At 48.0% G+C, this 16,876-nt stretch overlaps 1 protein-coding gene across 5 annotated transcripts; it reads left to right on the forward strand.

Annotated features, from left to right (window-relative positions):
- Positions 1-250: 250 nt before the first annotated feature.
- LOC138634668 (zinc finger protein Aiolos-like) lies at positions 251-15,604 on the forward strand. Of its 5 annotated transcripts, XM_069721726.1 has the most exons (10): positions 251-341; positions 5,556-5,639; positions 6,121-6,132; positions 6,324-6,389; positions 6,595-6,705; positions 8,594-8,974; positions 10,730-10,897; positions 11,147-11,263; positions 12,100-12,210; positions 13,223-15,604. In XM_069721726.1, exons 4-10 carry the CDS (start codon positions 6,338-6,340, stop codon positions 13,849-13,851), a joined length of 1,569 nt encoding a protein of 522 aa, XP_069577827.1. In that variant the 5' UTR covers positions 251-341; positions 5,556-5,639; positions 6,121-6,132; positions 6,324-6,337; the 3' UTR covers positions 13,852-15,604. The 5 variants fall into 5 exon arrangements, with proteins under 5 accessions (XP_069577827.1, XP_069577825.1, XP_069577823.1 ...); XM_069721724.1 differs by lacking the exon at positions 6,121-6,132; XM_069721723.1 differs by adding an exon at positions 2,901-3,057 and having other exon boundaries at positions 253-341; positions 5,556-6,389.
- Positions 15,605-16,876: the final 1,272 nt, after the last annotated feature.

Genomic DNA, 16,876 nt, shown 5'->3' on the forward strand with positions numbered 1-16,876 from the left:
CCTCGCCTGTACGCTCCCCAGTCAGCCTCTCCGTCTCCTCTCTTGAGTGTTTAATCACTTTCCTCCCCAGCAGCAGAATTGCAGGAGTTTTTTTTTTTTTTTTTTGGTAAGAGGAGCGCTTTTGTCCAGGAGACTCTTTGATATTTTTCAGCTGGTTAGTGTTTCAACTGCAGGGGACACAAAGCCGCTGCTGTGTTGCCTCGCTCCGTTCCTCCGATTCAATTTCACAACGCAGAAATAGGAGCCCGCTCTCGACGTGCGAACGCCGCGGTGATAAGAACTAGTTTCTGTTGTGGTGGAAGTGAACAGGAAGGAGAATATATATCCACCGGCGTGTTCAGGTGAGTCAGCTCGTGGAAACACACACACACACACACACACACGCGCACGCACACACGCATACGCACACACACACACACACACACGCACACGCACGCACACGCGCGCGCACACCAAAAAGAAAATCCGCTTCTTCTACAAGTGTCCGAATGCAAAGCGGGTCATCCGAAGGCAGCGTTTGAAGTAACAGCTGCTGTTTCCTCCTCTCGCTGCTGTGTAGTGCAAAAGGACTCCTGAGAATGGCTCAACACCAGTGGCTCTCCTTGGACTTTATACTGGTCCGTGGACACGCCTCCTCCTACAGAGCGAGAGGAGCTGAAAGGCACAGTGGAGAAAAGACTGGAGCTCTCTCCCTCCGTCTCCCTCTGTCTCCATCTGTCACTCTCTGTCTCCCTCTGTCTATCTCTGTCTCCCTCTGTCTCTGTCTGCCTCCCTCTGTCTCCCTCTATCTCCCTCTGTCACTCTCTGTCTCCCTCTGTCTCCCTTTATCTCCCTCTGTCACTCTCTGTCTCCCTCTGTCTCCCTCTGTCTCTGTCTGCCTCCCTCTGCCTCTCTCTGTCTCCCTCTGTCACTCTGTCTCCCTCTGTCTCTCTCTGTCTCCATCTGTCACTCTCTGTCTCTCTCTGTCTCCCTCTGTCTCCATTTGTCACTCTGTCTCCCTCTGTCTCCCTTTATCTCCCTCTGTCACTCTCTGTCTCCCTCTGTCTCTGTCTGCCTCCCTCTGCCTCTCTCTGTCTCCCTCTGTCTCTCTCTGTCACTCTCTGTCTCCCTCTGTCTCTCTCTGTCTCCATCTGTCACTCTCTGTCTCTCTCTGTCTGTCTCTCTCTGTCTCCCTCTGTCTCCATTTGTCCCTCTGTCCCTCTCTGCCTCTCTCTGTCTCCCTCTGTCACTCTCTGTCTCCCTCTGTCTCTGTCTGTCTCCCTCTGTCACTCTCTGTCTCCCTCTGTCTCTCTCTGTCTCTCCCTGTCTCCCTCTGTCACTCTCTGTCACCCTCTGTCTCCATTTGTCACTCTGTCTCCCTTTATCTCCCTCTGTCTCCCTCTGTCTCTCTCTGTCACTCTCTGTCTCTTTCTGTCTCCCTCTGTCTCTCTGTCTCCATCTTTCACTCTCTGTCTCTCTCTGTCTGTCTCCCTCTGTCTCCATTTGTCACTCTGTCTCCCTCTGTCTCTGTCTGTCTCCCTCTGTCACTCTCTGTCTCCCTCTGTCTCCCGCTGTCTCTCTCTGTCTCTCCCTGTCTCCCTCTGTCTCTCCCTGTCTCCCTCTGTCACTCTCTGTCACCCTCTGTCTCCATTTGTCACTCTGTCTCCCTCTGTCTCCCTTTATCTCCCTCTGTCACTCTCTGTCTCCCTCTGTCTCTGTCTGCCTCTCTCTGTCTCCCTCTGTCTCTCTCTGTCTCTCTCTGTCTCTCTCTGTCTCTCTCTGTCTCCCTCTGTCTCCCTCTGTCTCTGTCTGTCTCCCTCTGTCTCCCTCTATCGCTCTGTCTCGCTCTGTCTCCCGCTGTCTCTCTCTCTCTCTGTCTCCCTCTGTCACTCTCTGTCTCTCCCTGTCTCCCTCTGTCACTCTCTGTCACCCTCTGTCTCCCTCTGTCACTCTCTGTCACTCTCTGCCTCCCTCTGTCTCCCTCTGGCTCTCACGCAGACACAAACTTATACACACTGTCCCTCACTTGTCCTCTCTCGGTCTCAGAGACACACAAACCCTCCACAGTCCCACATATCTGACTTATTTCACGTGAACGTCGCTCTCATGTATTGATTTTCTCCAGATTACTCTCCTCCTCACTGCGTATGTGACGCCATAACATTTGCGTGTGCGTGTGTGTGTTTACGTCCAGTGGTCAGTCTGGTCCAGTCCAGTCCCCCCCCCGTTGCCCCTCATACACCCCCCGCCCCCCTCCCTCGCTCTCTCCCGTCCCTCCCCACCACCTCCACCCCTCATTATCTGGGCTCCCAGATCTCTCCTCCTCCTCCTCCCTCTCTCTCCTCTCCTGCCACTAACTGGAGTGGGCAGCTATAAAAGGCAAATGGACAGTCGAACACACACACACACACACACACACACACACACACACACACACACACACACACACACACACACACACACACACACACTCCCACCCTCTCCCACCCACCTCCTCCACTGCTGCCCTGCCCCCAACCCCCCGCTTCTAAAAAAGCCTCCCACCGGTGGGATATGTTTTAACAGCGCTGCGCTGCCGGGACACTTTATTATACGTGTGTGTGTGTGTGTGTGTGTGTGTGTGTGTGTGTGTGTGTGTGTGTGTGTGTGCGCGCGTTTGCGTGCGTGTGTTTGTGATCATGAAAGAGTCTGTAAATCCAGTGTGTTACTTTGTTCCTGTTTGTGTGTGCAGATATTCCCTCCGCCCTGCCTTTAAGGTTTTTAAATCATGGCTTTTTATTACACGCCGTCTCTCCCTCTCTGTTTTTTTTTTTTTTTTTTCCCCTCCTCCTGTGTTCCCCTGCCTCCATTTTGCCATGGAAACCCAGCATGCATTGTAATGCCTTTTGTGCGAGTGCGTTCTTTCAGCTTTTTTTCTTCAGGCTGGTGGCCGGTTGCCATAGGCGGGCCGTGGGCCGCGGCCAAGCCTCACGAGGCCTCGCAGCACTCAGGTGGAGGAGCTGCCGGGCGCGTTGTCGGGTTACGACGAGGTGTCGACGGCGTGAGATTGCGTTTCTGTCAAAGCCCTGTCCGAGAAAGGTGCAACTTGTTTTTTATAACGATTTAAAAAGTAAAATAACATCTGTTCAGCTTTTTAATAAACGTCTTTAATGAGAGTGTAAGAACGACCTACTGAAGCAGTTAGAAGTTGGTCCCCGCACTCTCAGGAGGGCCAGCAGCTTCATTATGTGTCATTTATGAGGTGTTCCACTGTGTGTGTGTGTGTTTAGAGAGGGTAGGGGGGGTTTCTGGGATGCAGGGTGGTTACTCAGAGGTTAACGGTGGCTAGTAATGCTGTTTTGTAGATGCTGGCTGTGCTAATGAGCTGTGTGGGTGGTGTGTGTGGGTGGTTTTTTTCCCAGTGTTTTGGGGGGCCATGTTTTGCCTCTGTTAATCAGGAGAGTTTGTTTTGAGGGTTGATGTGTGACAGAAGTCTGTGTGAAACATGGACATTCGTGCCTTAAAGGATAAGTTCACAATTTCCTGAAGTCCTAAAACAACAATGAGGTTACTAGAAAAGTTTAAGCTATTTCTTTTTTTGTCTCTCTACCTTTATTCATTCTGTTCACACTGGCTGTTTACCTCGTGACAAAACCGGTCGGTTATTATAAACAAAACACTGAAAACCCCAAAAAACAAACTGGAAAAAAAAGTGTTAATTTCTCGTGCAGATTCCAAAGTTTTCAAACATACTGGATATGTCAAGTTAATATACAGAGATGAATAAGACATCTGGAGTAATTACATATAAGTACATGTTTTGCAAAAATAAAAATCAGTTATCAGAGTAGAAAAATGTGTCTCTTGCATACAAAACTTGTGTTCTTTTCTCTTTCTTGGAAGAAGTTATTTTTCACCTTTAAGCTACAAGCAGGAAAAACAAAGCAGGAAACAGTTTGTTACAGGATTTTAAAATCCCTCTGAAGGGGGGAACAAAATCTGAAGTTTATCTGAAGCTAATACGAATTATACAAATCACATCGCCGGGTTCGCAACACAAAGAGGAAACTTTACGAACTGCCCGGAGCTTCGTGTTTAAAAGCTCGTTAACGTTAAACTGTTTTGAGAATGAGGACCAAAGATTTTGCCCCACAATCATTTCCATTAGAAGAGCGTTCAGCTCACAGGAGGGAGAATTACAGGATTACAGGTGGTCGTACTCGTTTTCAAACTCGAGAATGAGCTGCCGTCGTTTCTTTGTTTCACTGATTCAGAGGAGGCTTTTTAAGGCTTTCCATTTCACATTGTTTCTTTCTTCTGTGAGTATTTATGCACAGACTGTCTATATAAGTGTTCGTAGCTTCCGGGTCTGAAAAATAAGGCCGATTGCAGAAGCGCCTTCAGCTGCAATACCACCAAGCTCCACCACAGGTCGGCTACAAAAAGCCTCTGTAGACTCCCATTCAACTTCTCTCGTAAAATTCTCAGTCAATAATATTTCTCCGCAAGTTATCTCGGTGGCGTTTGCTAAAGTCGCTCCTTCTTATTTAGTTTACTGTCGGAAAATAATCCCATCATTAATTACATATTAGACTTATAATAAATCCGTGTTTTAGGGGGCGTGTCTGTTTGATTGACAGGCCTGTGGTGCAGTCAGGTTACAGCTATCGGTGGGCGGGATGTGGTATCATCAGGTTTCCAGTCAGATCAGTCAGATCCACCGCTCGCTCTTCCCCCAGCACCAAATATGGTCTCTTCCCGCTCTAAACTAGCAAAATGGCCACGGACAAAATCCAAACTCAAGGCTTCATAACGGCCGCTTGTTTGCACAAGTTTGTTTATTTTGTATTTTATTTTTACTTTATGAGGCTTTTTGTGACCATTATCTGTGAAAGGTGCATTATAGAAATAAACTTCACTCATTTGTGGAAAGACCTTTAAGTGTTCACGTGGAACTGATTTTTAATTCATTGCAGATTCAAGCGTCAGCTCTTCATATCTCATATATTATCCTGCTGTTTTTGTAGTGAGCTCTGAAGTTGATTTATTAAATGCCTCTTAACATCACTGCTTAAAGCTTCAAATGTAGTAAAAACCCCCTTTTCTGCTTCTGTCCAAAGCAGCTTGACACATATAACTCTAGTGCACCCCAAATAAATAAATTACAATATGAATCCTGAGAGCTGCAGTCCACGAAGCAGAGGGGTTTTTATTGACTTGTTTTATTGACTGGAGAGACTGAGAAGTCGCTTTGTTGTTTGGCCACAAGATGGAGTCATAACTGTTTAAATGGGGAACCAGTCAGGAAGCATGCGGACGGCCTGAAGTGATATCAAACCCGTAATCTACTCTTTGTTTCCCCACAGAAACGTATCGGGACTCTCCACATTCAGGTTGGGTTAAGATACGTTGATACGATGAGAATAAAAATGCTGAGGAGGCATATAAACCTGCAGTGTCTGAGTGCTCCGAGTCTTTGTTGCTGCACCTCGTGTGTAAAAAAATAAAATAAAAAATGCGCCCCTGTTCCTTTAAGGCATCTCTTCAAACTGCACCGCTGACTTTTTTTTTTTTTTTTGCGTGTATTCCATATTCAGAGAAAGTCCAGCGGCCGGCGGAGGGAGGAGGAGGAATCTCCAGCTGTGAAAGCAGTTCTCCTCCAGGTGCCGAGCCACAAGCAGGTAAGATCTCTTCTTCATCATCATCATCATCATCTTAATCACCACTCAGACTTTCTGTTCACCTGCAGACATGTGCTTTGAGATTTCACTTTGACTGAGAGAGTTTCCTATCGCTGTAAGTTGTAAGTGATGGAAAACTACTCTGACTACATCGTTTTTTAATTACAGTGAATATAGATCTTTAAAACTATTTTTTAGAAGTAAAAAAAACTACTGATTAAAGCCGCTTTAAAAAGTGCAAACTGCTATTTGTTTTATTCTGGGTTCTTTCTTTAAACTGTGCTGGAGTCACTCCGTCTCCTGCGTGACACAAAAAAAAAAAAAAAAAAAAAAAAAAAAAAAAAAAACTCGGCAGGAAATACATGTGCAGCGAACATCGTCTCTTTCTCATCAGGCTAAATGTAGACGCAGGGCCGAGCAGTCAACCGTGAGCTTTTTTACTCACTTTTCTTTTCTTTTTTTACCGCTGCCCGACTGACAGGAACAGCGAGAGGCAAGTGCTGCTTCTATTTCTTCACATGCTCAGTAGAAATAGTAAAAGGTGGGGGGGCGAGGGGTCTTTTATTAGAGTGAAGAGCCGTCAAATAAAATGTGACTCCTTTTGTGTGAAGTGTCTCCCTTCGTTACTCCCGAAACAGACCTGGTTTTTATTTTCTAAAAGGAATCATTTCCTCTTCTCCGTAGAACATTTTGTCATCATGAACTCAGACAAACATCCTGACTCTACATCTTCAGAGGCGGACGGGATGGGTGAGTGTGTGATTGCTTTATCTTTTTAGACGATAAGGTGATCCGTCTGCACACGTTTCAGCTCAAAGAACTTCCTGCACGTTTGTTCGTCGCCGAGGTGTTTTTGTTTTTTTCTTCATGTTGCAGAAAAGGACTTGTTTTAATTGAAATAAAAAGTAACGCGCAGTGTTTTTTTTCTCGCGTGCACGATGTGTCACCTCCTCAGAGACATGCGGTGATGCAGCAGGTGTGAAGTCGCAGGAGGAGGAAGAAGAGAGGGAGGAGAACCCGTGCAGCGAGGGGGGAATGCAGCAGGACGAAGGTGTCGCGGATACACGTACGCGCGCGCACACACACACACACACACACACACACTCACACACACACACTCACTCACACATTCACACTCACTCAGACACTGACATCGACATCTTTCCATTACACTCCATTGTTCTCAGACCCTCAGATGCGGTACTGCCTCGACCAATCAGAAACAACCAGATAGACTTGGAACAAAATAAGCAATAAAACAAACTAAATAAAAATAAATAATGCCAAAGTACACACAAACATATAGACGAGCAGTAAGTAATACTCGTGAAAAAGAATTTAAATTAGGTAAGAAAATGTCAGCGAAAATAGCTTCCGTTGATGACGTGGTCCCAAGCAGTCGGCCCCCTCGGAGACGGTCCGGATGTAGGAGCCACTGAAAGCTGCCGGTCCAGAGACCTGAGCAGGTGACAAGGCGTTCGGGGGTGCAACAGGTCGTTTATCCGCTTACACACACACACACACACACACACACACACACACACACACACACACACACACACACACACACACACACACACACACACACAGAGTAAGACTTTAAACTTAATCCCACACTGAGCAGGTAGCAAAGGCAATGAGCATTTCTTTGCCTGGGTACTTTTAGAATTGTTTTTAAATCATTGCTGATCTCCTGGTTGTTCCCGGAATCGCTACTAAAGCTTATGGGGAGTCATTTTTAGCCTCTTTGATGCTCTGGAATATTTTACCGGAGGATCTGAGGCCCTTTAGTCTCTGTGGAAAACTTCAAGGCATATCTGTTGCTTTGTTTTGATCTTCTCTTGTTTTTATTGTATTTTCTAGCTTTTTAATCTTCCCTCTGTGAAGCTCTTGGGGATGTACTGTCGCCTGAAAGGCTTTTGTATTAGAAACAGTGACCGCTCTGCTTTCCCACATGATGTTTTTTTTTTAATTTTTTTTTATTATTTTTCTTTACGTGGACATGTTTTTCACATTGTTCTCGTGGCGTCAGCGTCATGCAAATATGCTGTCAGAGCGAGCTCTCCTCTATTGCTGCCTACCACCCTGTCGACCTTCTCTGGCTGCACTTCCTAAAGCCCTCGCTCTGCGTCTCATGCAGCAGCCTGCGGTTCCGCTGCTCTCAGGCTCTGGACTCTATATCTGGTCTCTCGGAGCTCTGCGTGTGCAAAGTTTCCATTGCACCTCTGAGCGCTCTCCACGGTACGAAACGCCACTCTGCAGCTCATCAGCAGCCACCGCCGAGACCACAGTGTGGTTTCTGGACGTAGCTTGGTGTGCTGCCTGTGTGTGTGTGTGTGTGTGTGTGGGGGGGGGGGGGGTTGGTGTGACACCTTGCAAGAGGGTCCTGCACACCGGGGGCCTTAGGACGCTGTGGTGACGACAACAAAAAAATATTTAGTTGGTCAAATCCTGTGTGTGTGTGTGTGTGGGAGGGGGAGGGGGGGTGATTAACAGGAAAACTCGGTGTTGTAGAAATTAGCGCTCGGCTCATTGAGGGATTTCGGTGCACAATCTACTTTTAATCCTGGATGTCTTTGAGCTAAAGTGCTAAGCAATCCATCTGGAGTGTGTCTTTAAAATCAGACGAGGACTCTGTGTTGTGCGTCTGAGGCGTCTGCCGTCGTCTCTCTCTCCTGCCCTGGTTCTAGTTTCTGTGCGCTCAGAGGAAATGCCTTCCCCCTTATCTCAAGCACACATCTTCTCAATCTGTTTGTGAAGCGATGCAATCGGCCCAAATTAACCTGCCCGCACTCTGGAGATGTGCTCTCGCGCTAATGGCCGCTTTTTTAAGTACAGAAATGTAGAAGTGAAGATGTGACTTTAGCTCTTTATTTAGAAGTGGAAAATGTGCCGCGAGCTGCTTCGGCTTCTCAGAATATTTTGTCTCAACTTTTCTTTTCTACCCCGCTCAGGTGCGATAAAGACGGAGGCCGAGGACACGGAGGACAACGAGCGGCATCCCGGGGCCGAGAGAGACGGAGAGCCCGCGGAGGCGGGCAGCGAGGACGGCATGGAGGAAGGCTTCGACGAGGAAGAGAACGACGAGGAGGGGGACGAGGATGTAGACGCCCCCAACGAGCCGCAGGACCTGTCGCTGGTGGAGTACTCGCGTTACGACGGCGCGGCGCTGCTGGACGCCCAAGCGGCGGCGGCGGAAGAAGAAGAAGACGGGCCCTACGCGGCCGGAGCCGACGCCCGCAGCATCCAGACCACGGGCAAGCTGAGATGCGACATCTGCGGCCTCTCCTGCATCAGCATCAACGTCCTGCTGGTGCACAAGCGCAGCCACACAGGTGAGCAGAGACCCAACACTTGACCACACACACACACACACAGACACACACGCATGCACACCGGTTGCGCAATCATCGCACACCGACCTCCTCCAGATGTTCGATCGAGGATTGAAACACACACACACACACACACACACACACACACACACACACACACACACACACACACACACACACACATGACGCATGCAGACAGATTGTGAAATATCCTCTATTGTCGTTTTAATAGAAAGAACAAGAAAGAACTGTGTGATTTGATCGCCGTCAGAGATATGAAGAGTTTTTTTCTGAGATTGTTACGAAGGAAAACTTTTTTTTTTTTTTTTTTTTTTTTACCTAAAATTGCAGTAATTTGCAAAAACGACCTGATAAAGACTCCCGTGTCATCATTTCCTCCGATAAACAGCACGCTGGACATGATGGATGTGTCGCTGTCGCGGGGGTCGGACAGTTTTAACTCAGTCGGGTATTCAGATCTGTCGGCTCAGAGCCGAGCAGCAGTTTGGAAAACAACGATCATCCCGAACACGTGAAGCATTGTGGTCGGCCGACATTCTGTTCACATGAAACAACGTTAACCGCTGAAACGCGCAGCTGTCATACTCTGCATTTAAACATAATGAACATGACGATCACCTTTTTCCTTCCTCCTCCGGACTATCAGAGCCACATCAAGGAAAAGAAGTAAAGAGGAGGAGGATTAATTTTTTTTATTTTTTTTTGTCCTTTTCTTTCAGAATAAAGATGAAATTATATTTCCGGAATAAAATCACATTTCAAGATTAAAGGTGAACGTTTGAGAATAAATCAGAGTGCCGGCTTTGCAGTCGTTCTTCAGAATCTCAAATTCGGTCTCTTTTATCGCACAAACACAGTTGATTAATACGTTTTCGGGGATTTTGAAGTGAAATTGTGCATAGAGTTCAGAGGGAGAAACGGACAGATGGAAACGGACGGATGTGAGGGTTTCCATGGTTACACCTGCGTGCAAAAACAAAAGAGGGATACGTTGTATCGACCGATCGAGTTGTTTGATCCGGCATGTGTGAAGCGGAGATGAGCGTCGGCGCTAAACAGAGATCCAAACACGCTTCATTGGATTCTCGACATTTTGACTTTATTCTGGAAATATGATATCGGCGTAAGAAAAGAAGATATCGAGGTCGCCGTAGTAAACAATCCCTCACGCGCCAGTCCGACGGCGTCGCTCGGCTTAAAGAGTTTTGGTCGTTTTTGTCCCGACGGTCGGAGCCGAACGTTCGTCTCCGGCTGGAACTTTCTGAAGCCGTTTTTCAACGTTAGAATTCGAGTTCTCAGCAATGTGTTTGACGTGCGCGAGAACGTCGTCTTTTTACATTACATTACGTTTCATTTAGCTGACGCTTTTATCCAAAGCGATTACATTTCAACCATGAGGGAACAAAACCCAGAACAACAGGAATCAAGTCTTGTCGGCGTGCACTGTCGTCCTGTTCCCCTTTTTAGAGATGGTGAACGATTGTGTGTTTTGCAACTCACTGCAGTACAAAACAACAAAAAAACAACAACTGAAGACCAAAAAAAAAAAAAGAACCCAGCAAATATCAGAAGATTCCCACTCGCGAGGAGAAGATCAGCGTGTTGTTCAACGGTCTTTAAATCGATTTCCGTTGTGCGATCAGTGAGTCCAGGAGCGTCGTATTTTTGATCACACAGGTGTGTGTTGTGTGTGTGTGTGGGTGTGGGTGTGTGTGTGTGTGTGTCTGTTTGCAGGTGAGCGGCCGTTCCAGTGCTCTCAATGCGGCGCCTCTTTCACCCAGAAGGGAAATCTGCTTCGCCACATCAAACTGCACTCCGGGGAGAAGCCCTTCAAATGCCCCATGTGCAGCTACGCCTGCCGGCGCCGTGACGCGCTGAGCGGACACCTGCGCACCCACTCTGGTATAGCAGATACACAGACACACACACACACACACTATCACACACGTGAGCTTCACACACACACCTGCGTACGGTGTCAGGTCGGCTTCCAGTAACACACCGCCATGTCTCACGTGTTCTCACATGCAGACCTCATCACTTCTGTAAGAAAACCGCACACTTTAGGGAAAACAACAAGAATATGATAATACTCGCTGTGTGTGTGTGTGTGTGTGTCGGTGTGTCACTAACTGAAACTGCCACTTGCAGTCGAAAAGCCCTTCAAGTGCAACCATTGCAGCCGGAGCTACAAGCAGCGCAGCTCGCTGGAGGAGCACCGGGAGAGGTGCCACATGTACGTCCAGAGCAAAGGTCCTGCCGACAGAGGTGAGCAACTCTTCCCATGCGTGCACGAACACACACACACACACACACACACACACACACACACACACACACACACACACACACACACACACACACACACACACACACATGTTGGCGTTCACGTCCTCGCAACGCCGCACACGCTTACATTAACACGTTCGTCGATACGCGGCGGGAGCGACATTTAAAGCAGTTGCTGCCAACAGATCCTGTTTTTACGGCCTCGTTAAAAACCAACAAGCGCCGAGTCATTACAGCGAAGTAGGTTGCGGCCGCCGCGCTCAGCGCAACGCGGACACACAATATGTAGGGCAAATGTTTTGAGCCCAGACACACAACCCCCCAAAACACACACACACACACACACACACACACACACACACACACACACACACACACACACACACACACACATAACACCTCCACACAACTGACAGGACAGTTGCACGGTTGCAACACCAACACGACGCTCGGTCGTTTCTGTGACCACCGAATGTCGTAAGTGCGTTTTGTTTTTCTACGCCTGACAGTGGCGTCGCGGTGAAGGAAGCACATCCTCACCCTGTGGTCTCTCCCCTCCTGCCGCCGGTGGAGGCGAGACAGAACCAGGAAGTGAGGTCAACGCAGCCTCTGATATCACATCAAAATATCTCCTTCCTCCCAGTGTGACTGCGCTGTTTTTTTTGTTTTTTTCTTCTTCTTCATAACACGAGGCTCAGACAGGTGGACACACACACACACACACACACACACACACACACTCGCAGCTCCCTTACGCATCATTGCAACTCTTTTTTTCTTCCTCTTCTTCTTTTTTTTTTTTTCACCTCTCGCAGAGGACGGCCAAACATCCAGAGCTCAGATGGGAACGGAGCGCGCGCTGCTGCTCGACCGGCTCGCCAGCAACGTGGCCAAACGGAAGAGCTCGATGCCGCAGAAGTTCACAGGTAAGAGCGAGGCAACGCAGACACGAGGGAGGGAGTCGGACCTCGAGAAGAAAACCCACCGCTACTGTTTATGTCTTTTGATACTGCTGCTGCTTACTCGGCTTTTGTTTTTTTTTTGCAACACAGACTCTGTGTTTTGAAGCCGTCCGTTTTGTCTTGCCTGTTCTGTTTTCGTCTCCGCCGGCCTCCATCTCTCGCCAAACAGGAAGTGAGGGCAGAGCACCTGCCTCGCGCCACAGAGCGGTCTTCCACTGCCCTAAATTCTCTGCAGGAATTGTGCCATAGGTGGGTACGCCTAACCCTGCATGGTTAAATATTATGAAATGCATGCAAAGAGAGAGAAGAGAAAAACCCGCATGTTGAACTTCTCACTGCTTCGATTTCAAACGGAGATAAGTTGATGAATAATATCAGTTTCAGTAAATGGCTGACTTGACACGGCGATTTCCCAAACTTTATGGGCGTAACACACACACACACACATACATTCACACACATACATTCACACATAGGATTTTCAATAGTTGGCTCTCACATCTCTGGTTAAGCTGAACTCTGGGCTTGTAGTTTCGCAATCAAACCTCAAACTGCTCACAAAACGAGTGTGTATCGGCAAAAAAGAAGAAGAAAAAAAGCCTCCTACGTCTCTATCGGGTCGGCAAATGAAGTGCAATCTTTCAATATGACAACCACATGGAGTAAAGAGAAGCAACCACAGAGAGAGAGAGAACAGGCGGGAGGCGAGAAAGAAACGTGAGCAGGTGTCTCTCTGTCGATACTTGTGAGGTGCAGCTGCAGCAGAGGCCTTTCGTCGTCTGCTTCCTCTCCGTCCTCCGCTGGCTCAGGATGCTCTTCTGCTTTATAGCTTCCAGTCATCAGGGGTGCGAGGACCCCCTTCGAGGGCCCGTAAAGATCTCTTCGATCTCGTCCGTGTGCTGCTTGCTTTTCTCAGCTGCCGGCTGAAGCGTGCGAGAAACCTCCTGCCGTTGAGTCTTTCCTGTCGTCTTGCTAGGTGACAACGGCATCTGCCTGGACCTGAGCTTCAACAGGGAGCTGGTCCACCGGCTAGACGTCAAGGACCCTCTGCCGGGCTCCCCGGGGCCCGACGCTCACCATCAGAACCATCCCCCCCTCCTCTCGGGCCCGGACGGCGACCCGCCTCCCACTCACCGGCTCTACCGGCTCCCGTTAGGCCGGGGCGACGTCGGCTCCATGGGCCTCACCAACGGCCACAAGATGGGCATGCCGCTCCTCGGCCTCTCTCAGCCGCCCCTCGGCGTGGACTCCTTCCATTCTGACGTCTCCCAGGTGTCCCAGCCCGTCATGTACAGCTTTGGTCACCTGCTGGGGGGGATGAGTCACCAGAACGGCGTCCCCCACCCGCAGCCCGTCCCGCTGTCGCCCATGGAGGCCCTGCGGGTCATGCGGGCCGACGGGGAGGGCGCAGCGCTGCCGGGCGCCGTGTACCCCTGCAGCCACTGCCGGGTCATCTTCCTGGATTACGTCATGTTCACCATCCACATGGGCTGCCACGGCTTCCGCGACCCGCTCGAGTGCAACGTGTGCGGCCACCGCAGCCGGGACCGCTACGAGTTCTCCTCCCACATAGCCCGCGGCGAGCACCGCCTAGAACTGAAGTAGATCGCACTCAGCACAGGCACACACACAAGGGGCGGGCGGCACGGCCCGGGAAAATAACATCACCATATCACAAAAATATGACATAACATACGGTTTCAACAAAATAAGTGTTATAGATGAATTTGTCAACGGGCAGCAAGTTTCCTCCAAATATTTCAGAAAAACTAAACAAAAGTGTTCTCTCGGGTTTGTAGTCCGTAAACAACAACGATAACTGAGACGGTCGGGTGCAGCTGTGTCAGCGGGAGATCCGCCGCTCTGCCGGCGCTAGCACGATTAGCGTCACGGCTTTCAACGACGTCCTCGCCGCTGTCGTCAGATTCTGTGGAGCAACGGGATAAAAAAAAATTAAAAATAAAACACGACCGTCGATTAAACTCACGTTGAGCTGAAAACCTGTCGAATGTAGCGTTTGTTTTTTTTAAAACATGCTTGTTGCTTGATAAGCTGCGAACGTATGCGGTTAACGGTTCATAACGCTTCAATGTCATTACGTCAGCAGCGCTGAGTATAGATCGGACCGGCGTTGCGTCGTCCCGCCTCTTACCGGGGAAAACAATCCCACATACTGCACAGACGATGAACCGAAGGAAGTTGAGACTTTTCTCCAAACTAACCGGTTTAAATAATAACGATACGCTGAAGAGTTGTTGTGTAGTTAGTTGCATCAACGATATTGTAAAAAAAAAAAGAAAAAAGAAAGAAAGTTTGTCTAATTTTTTCCCCTCTGATATGTCCCCCATAAAAACGATCCTGATAGAAGGACTTTATGACTCCAAGCTGCACGGAGGGAAGACAACAGGACGCTAACGTTAGCCAGCGTCCTGTTTGTCGAGCAACGTGGAAAAAGTCAAATATTTCTCTCACCTGGAGACTCGGTAAGGTTCAAAAATAGAAGTCTCGTAGGACGCCTGTGAACACAGAGTGGGTTTACAGCACCGGCTTTGATACCAGCCGGGAGACTAAAGAGATGACTGTGGAGGGACCAAATGAAACTTTTCCATCTATAGTTTTTTTCTACGGCAGGCAGAGTGGACATATATTCATTTGACAGGGTGTTTTTGGGGTCATTCACAAAATAATTCTCCCCTAATTTGTTTTCTATTAGTTTGGTTTTGTGGCGTTATTTTTGACAAGTGCCACTTGTTTTCCTACAAAAGGGGGCGGGGCTGGCTGCAGGCTAAAGTTTCCAGATCTCCCGCTCTTATCTATTGCCAAAACTTTTTTTTTATAAAAAAAAATTATACCAGTGCTATCGTGAATAATATGACATGGAACACCCTTAATACAAACACATTTATACGTAACTCTTCTCAGGCAGATACTGCTGCATGAGGACCAACACATTTTTAGTCATTTAAGTATCAAAAATGAAAGCATGAAGTAGCAGCTATATCTCTGTCTTTGTGTGTGTGTGTGTGTGTGTGTGTGTGTGTGTGTGTGTGTGTGTGTGTGTGTGTGTGTGTGTGTGTGTGTGCGTGCGTGCGTACATGCGTGTGTGTGTGAGAGGTAGAGAGACGTTAAAGGAGTGTGATGGGTGTCAGAGTGTTCTTACTCATACTCTAGTCATCTGAAAACATGTAAAACTGTAAAGTGTTTATTCAAAAGTAACTTGTCCTTTGCTGTTCCTCTTTATATCACAAAGCCATATATTCACTCAAATGAATGCATTTATTTTGTATCTGCCGGGTTTTTGTGTTTTGTTTTTTTTATGTGTAAAGGTGTAGAAATAAAAAGACAAATCCTTCCTTCATCACGCGTACGCTGCAGCGTGTCGAGAAAAAACACGTTCCAATTCAAGACTGCAGACACACACACACACACACACACACACACACACACTCTCACACACTCAAGAAAAAAATCCTATTATCTAGAAGGTCACATGTCTCTTTTTTTAAGGTTGTGGTTTGAAAAAAGTGCGTTTCACGGCTTCAAAGGACACCACTTCACTCTGCACCCTCGCTCGGTTTTTCTCACTCCAGAGTACATCACTGATTCAGTTAGAGACGCCTCGCATTTCAGCAGAGACGTTTTGTGTCACACGAAATAGAAATGCGTTAAAAGGAAAGTACACAACTGTGGTCTAGCTGAGAAGGTCGGAGGGAGCTGGGGCATAGAGATACGAAGTTCAAATAGGTCCAGAATAAATATAAATAACACGACTTAAGATTTATCTAACAGCCAGTCATCAAATTGTGAGGAAAGAGGATGAGCGTCTATTCACGGGCGTTTTTTTTTTTTTTTTAAGTGTTTTTAAATGTTCTGAAAATGATCACATTAGAGGAGGGAGGTCGCATGGCGGCATGTAGTTGTATTTTTTTTTTTTTTATGGGATTGTCCCTTCGTTTCATCACGGGATTGAGATCCCACCGTTTCTCCTCAGGAGGAGCGTCCATCTGCTGGGGGAAGTGTCGCACTGCACGACAGCGGCTTCTTTTCTCTTTATGCATCATCCCTGAGTGTCAGGGGTTTCCAGGCGCCGCGAGGGGCCCGCAGGCAAAAATGAACAAGAGCTTAATGTCGTTCCTTTTAACTTGAAAAGAAAAGAAAAGATGCTAATGCAGATGAGTGGTTTCAGTCGTCCCACTTAACTCTCACCTCACCCACACGGGCAGTAAATTGTTCTTATCTGGCAATAAAACTCCACGTGGAAATTTAGATGTGTCAGAGGAGAAATTAGCACAAAAAAAGAGGGTTTTATGGGAATTTGTGATACACATATAGATATATATGTGTGTGTGTGTGTGTGTGTGTGTGTGTGTGTGTGTGTGTGTGTGTGTGTGTGTGTGTGTGTGTGTGTGTCGGGGGAAGTTTCGGTGAGCTGCATGCATCTTCGGTCACGCCTCGCCGCCCTTCGCAACCAGAAGAGGGTGTTGGCCTCCAAATCCAGCTGCCACCTCGCTATCTGTCCCCTCCATCGGCACCAGTTCTCCTTTTTCTTTCTCTCGGTCTGAAGAGACTCGACACTTTGTGAGGCAAACTGTCATCGCAGCCTCGCGTCCACATGCCACATTAAAAAGCC

Source organism: Brachyistius frenatus, unplaced genomic scaffold (genome assembly GCF_029030835.1).
Source record: "Brachyistius frenatus isolate BFR_SWC_R1_liver_20210118 unplaced genomic scaffold, ASM2903083v1 Contig_271, whole genome shotgun sequence".
NCBI lineage: Eukaryota > Metazoa > Chordata > Actinopteri > Embiotocidae > Brachyistius > Brachyistius frenatus.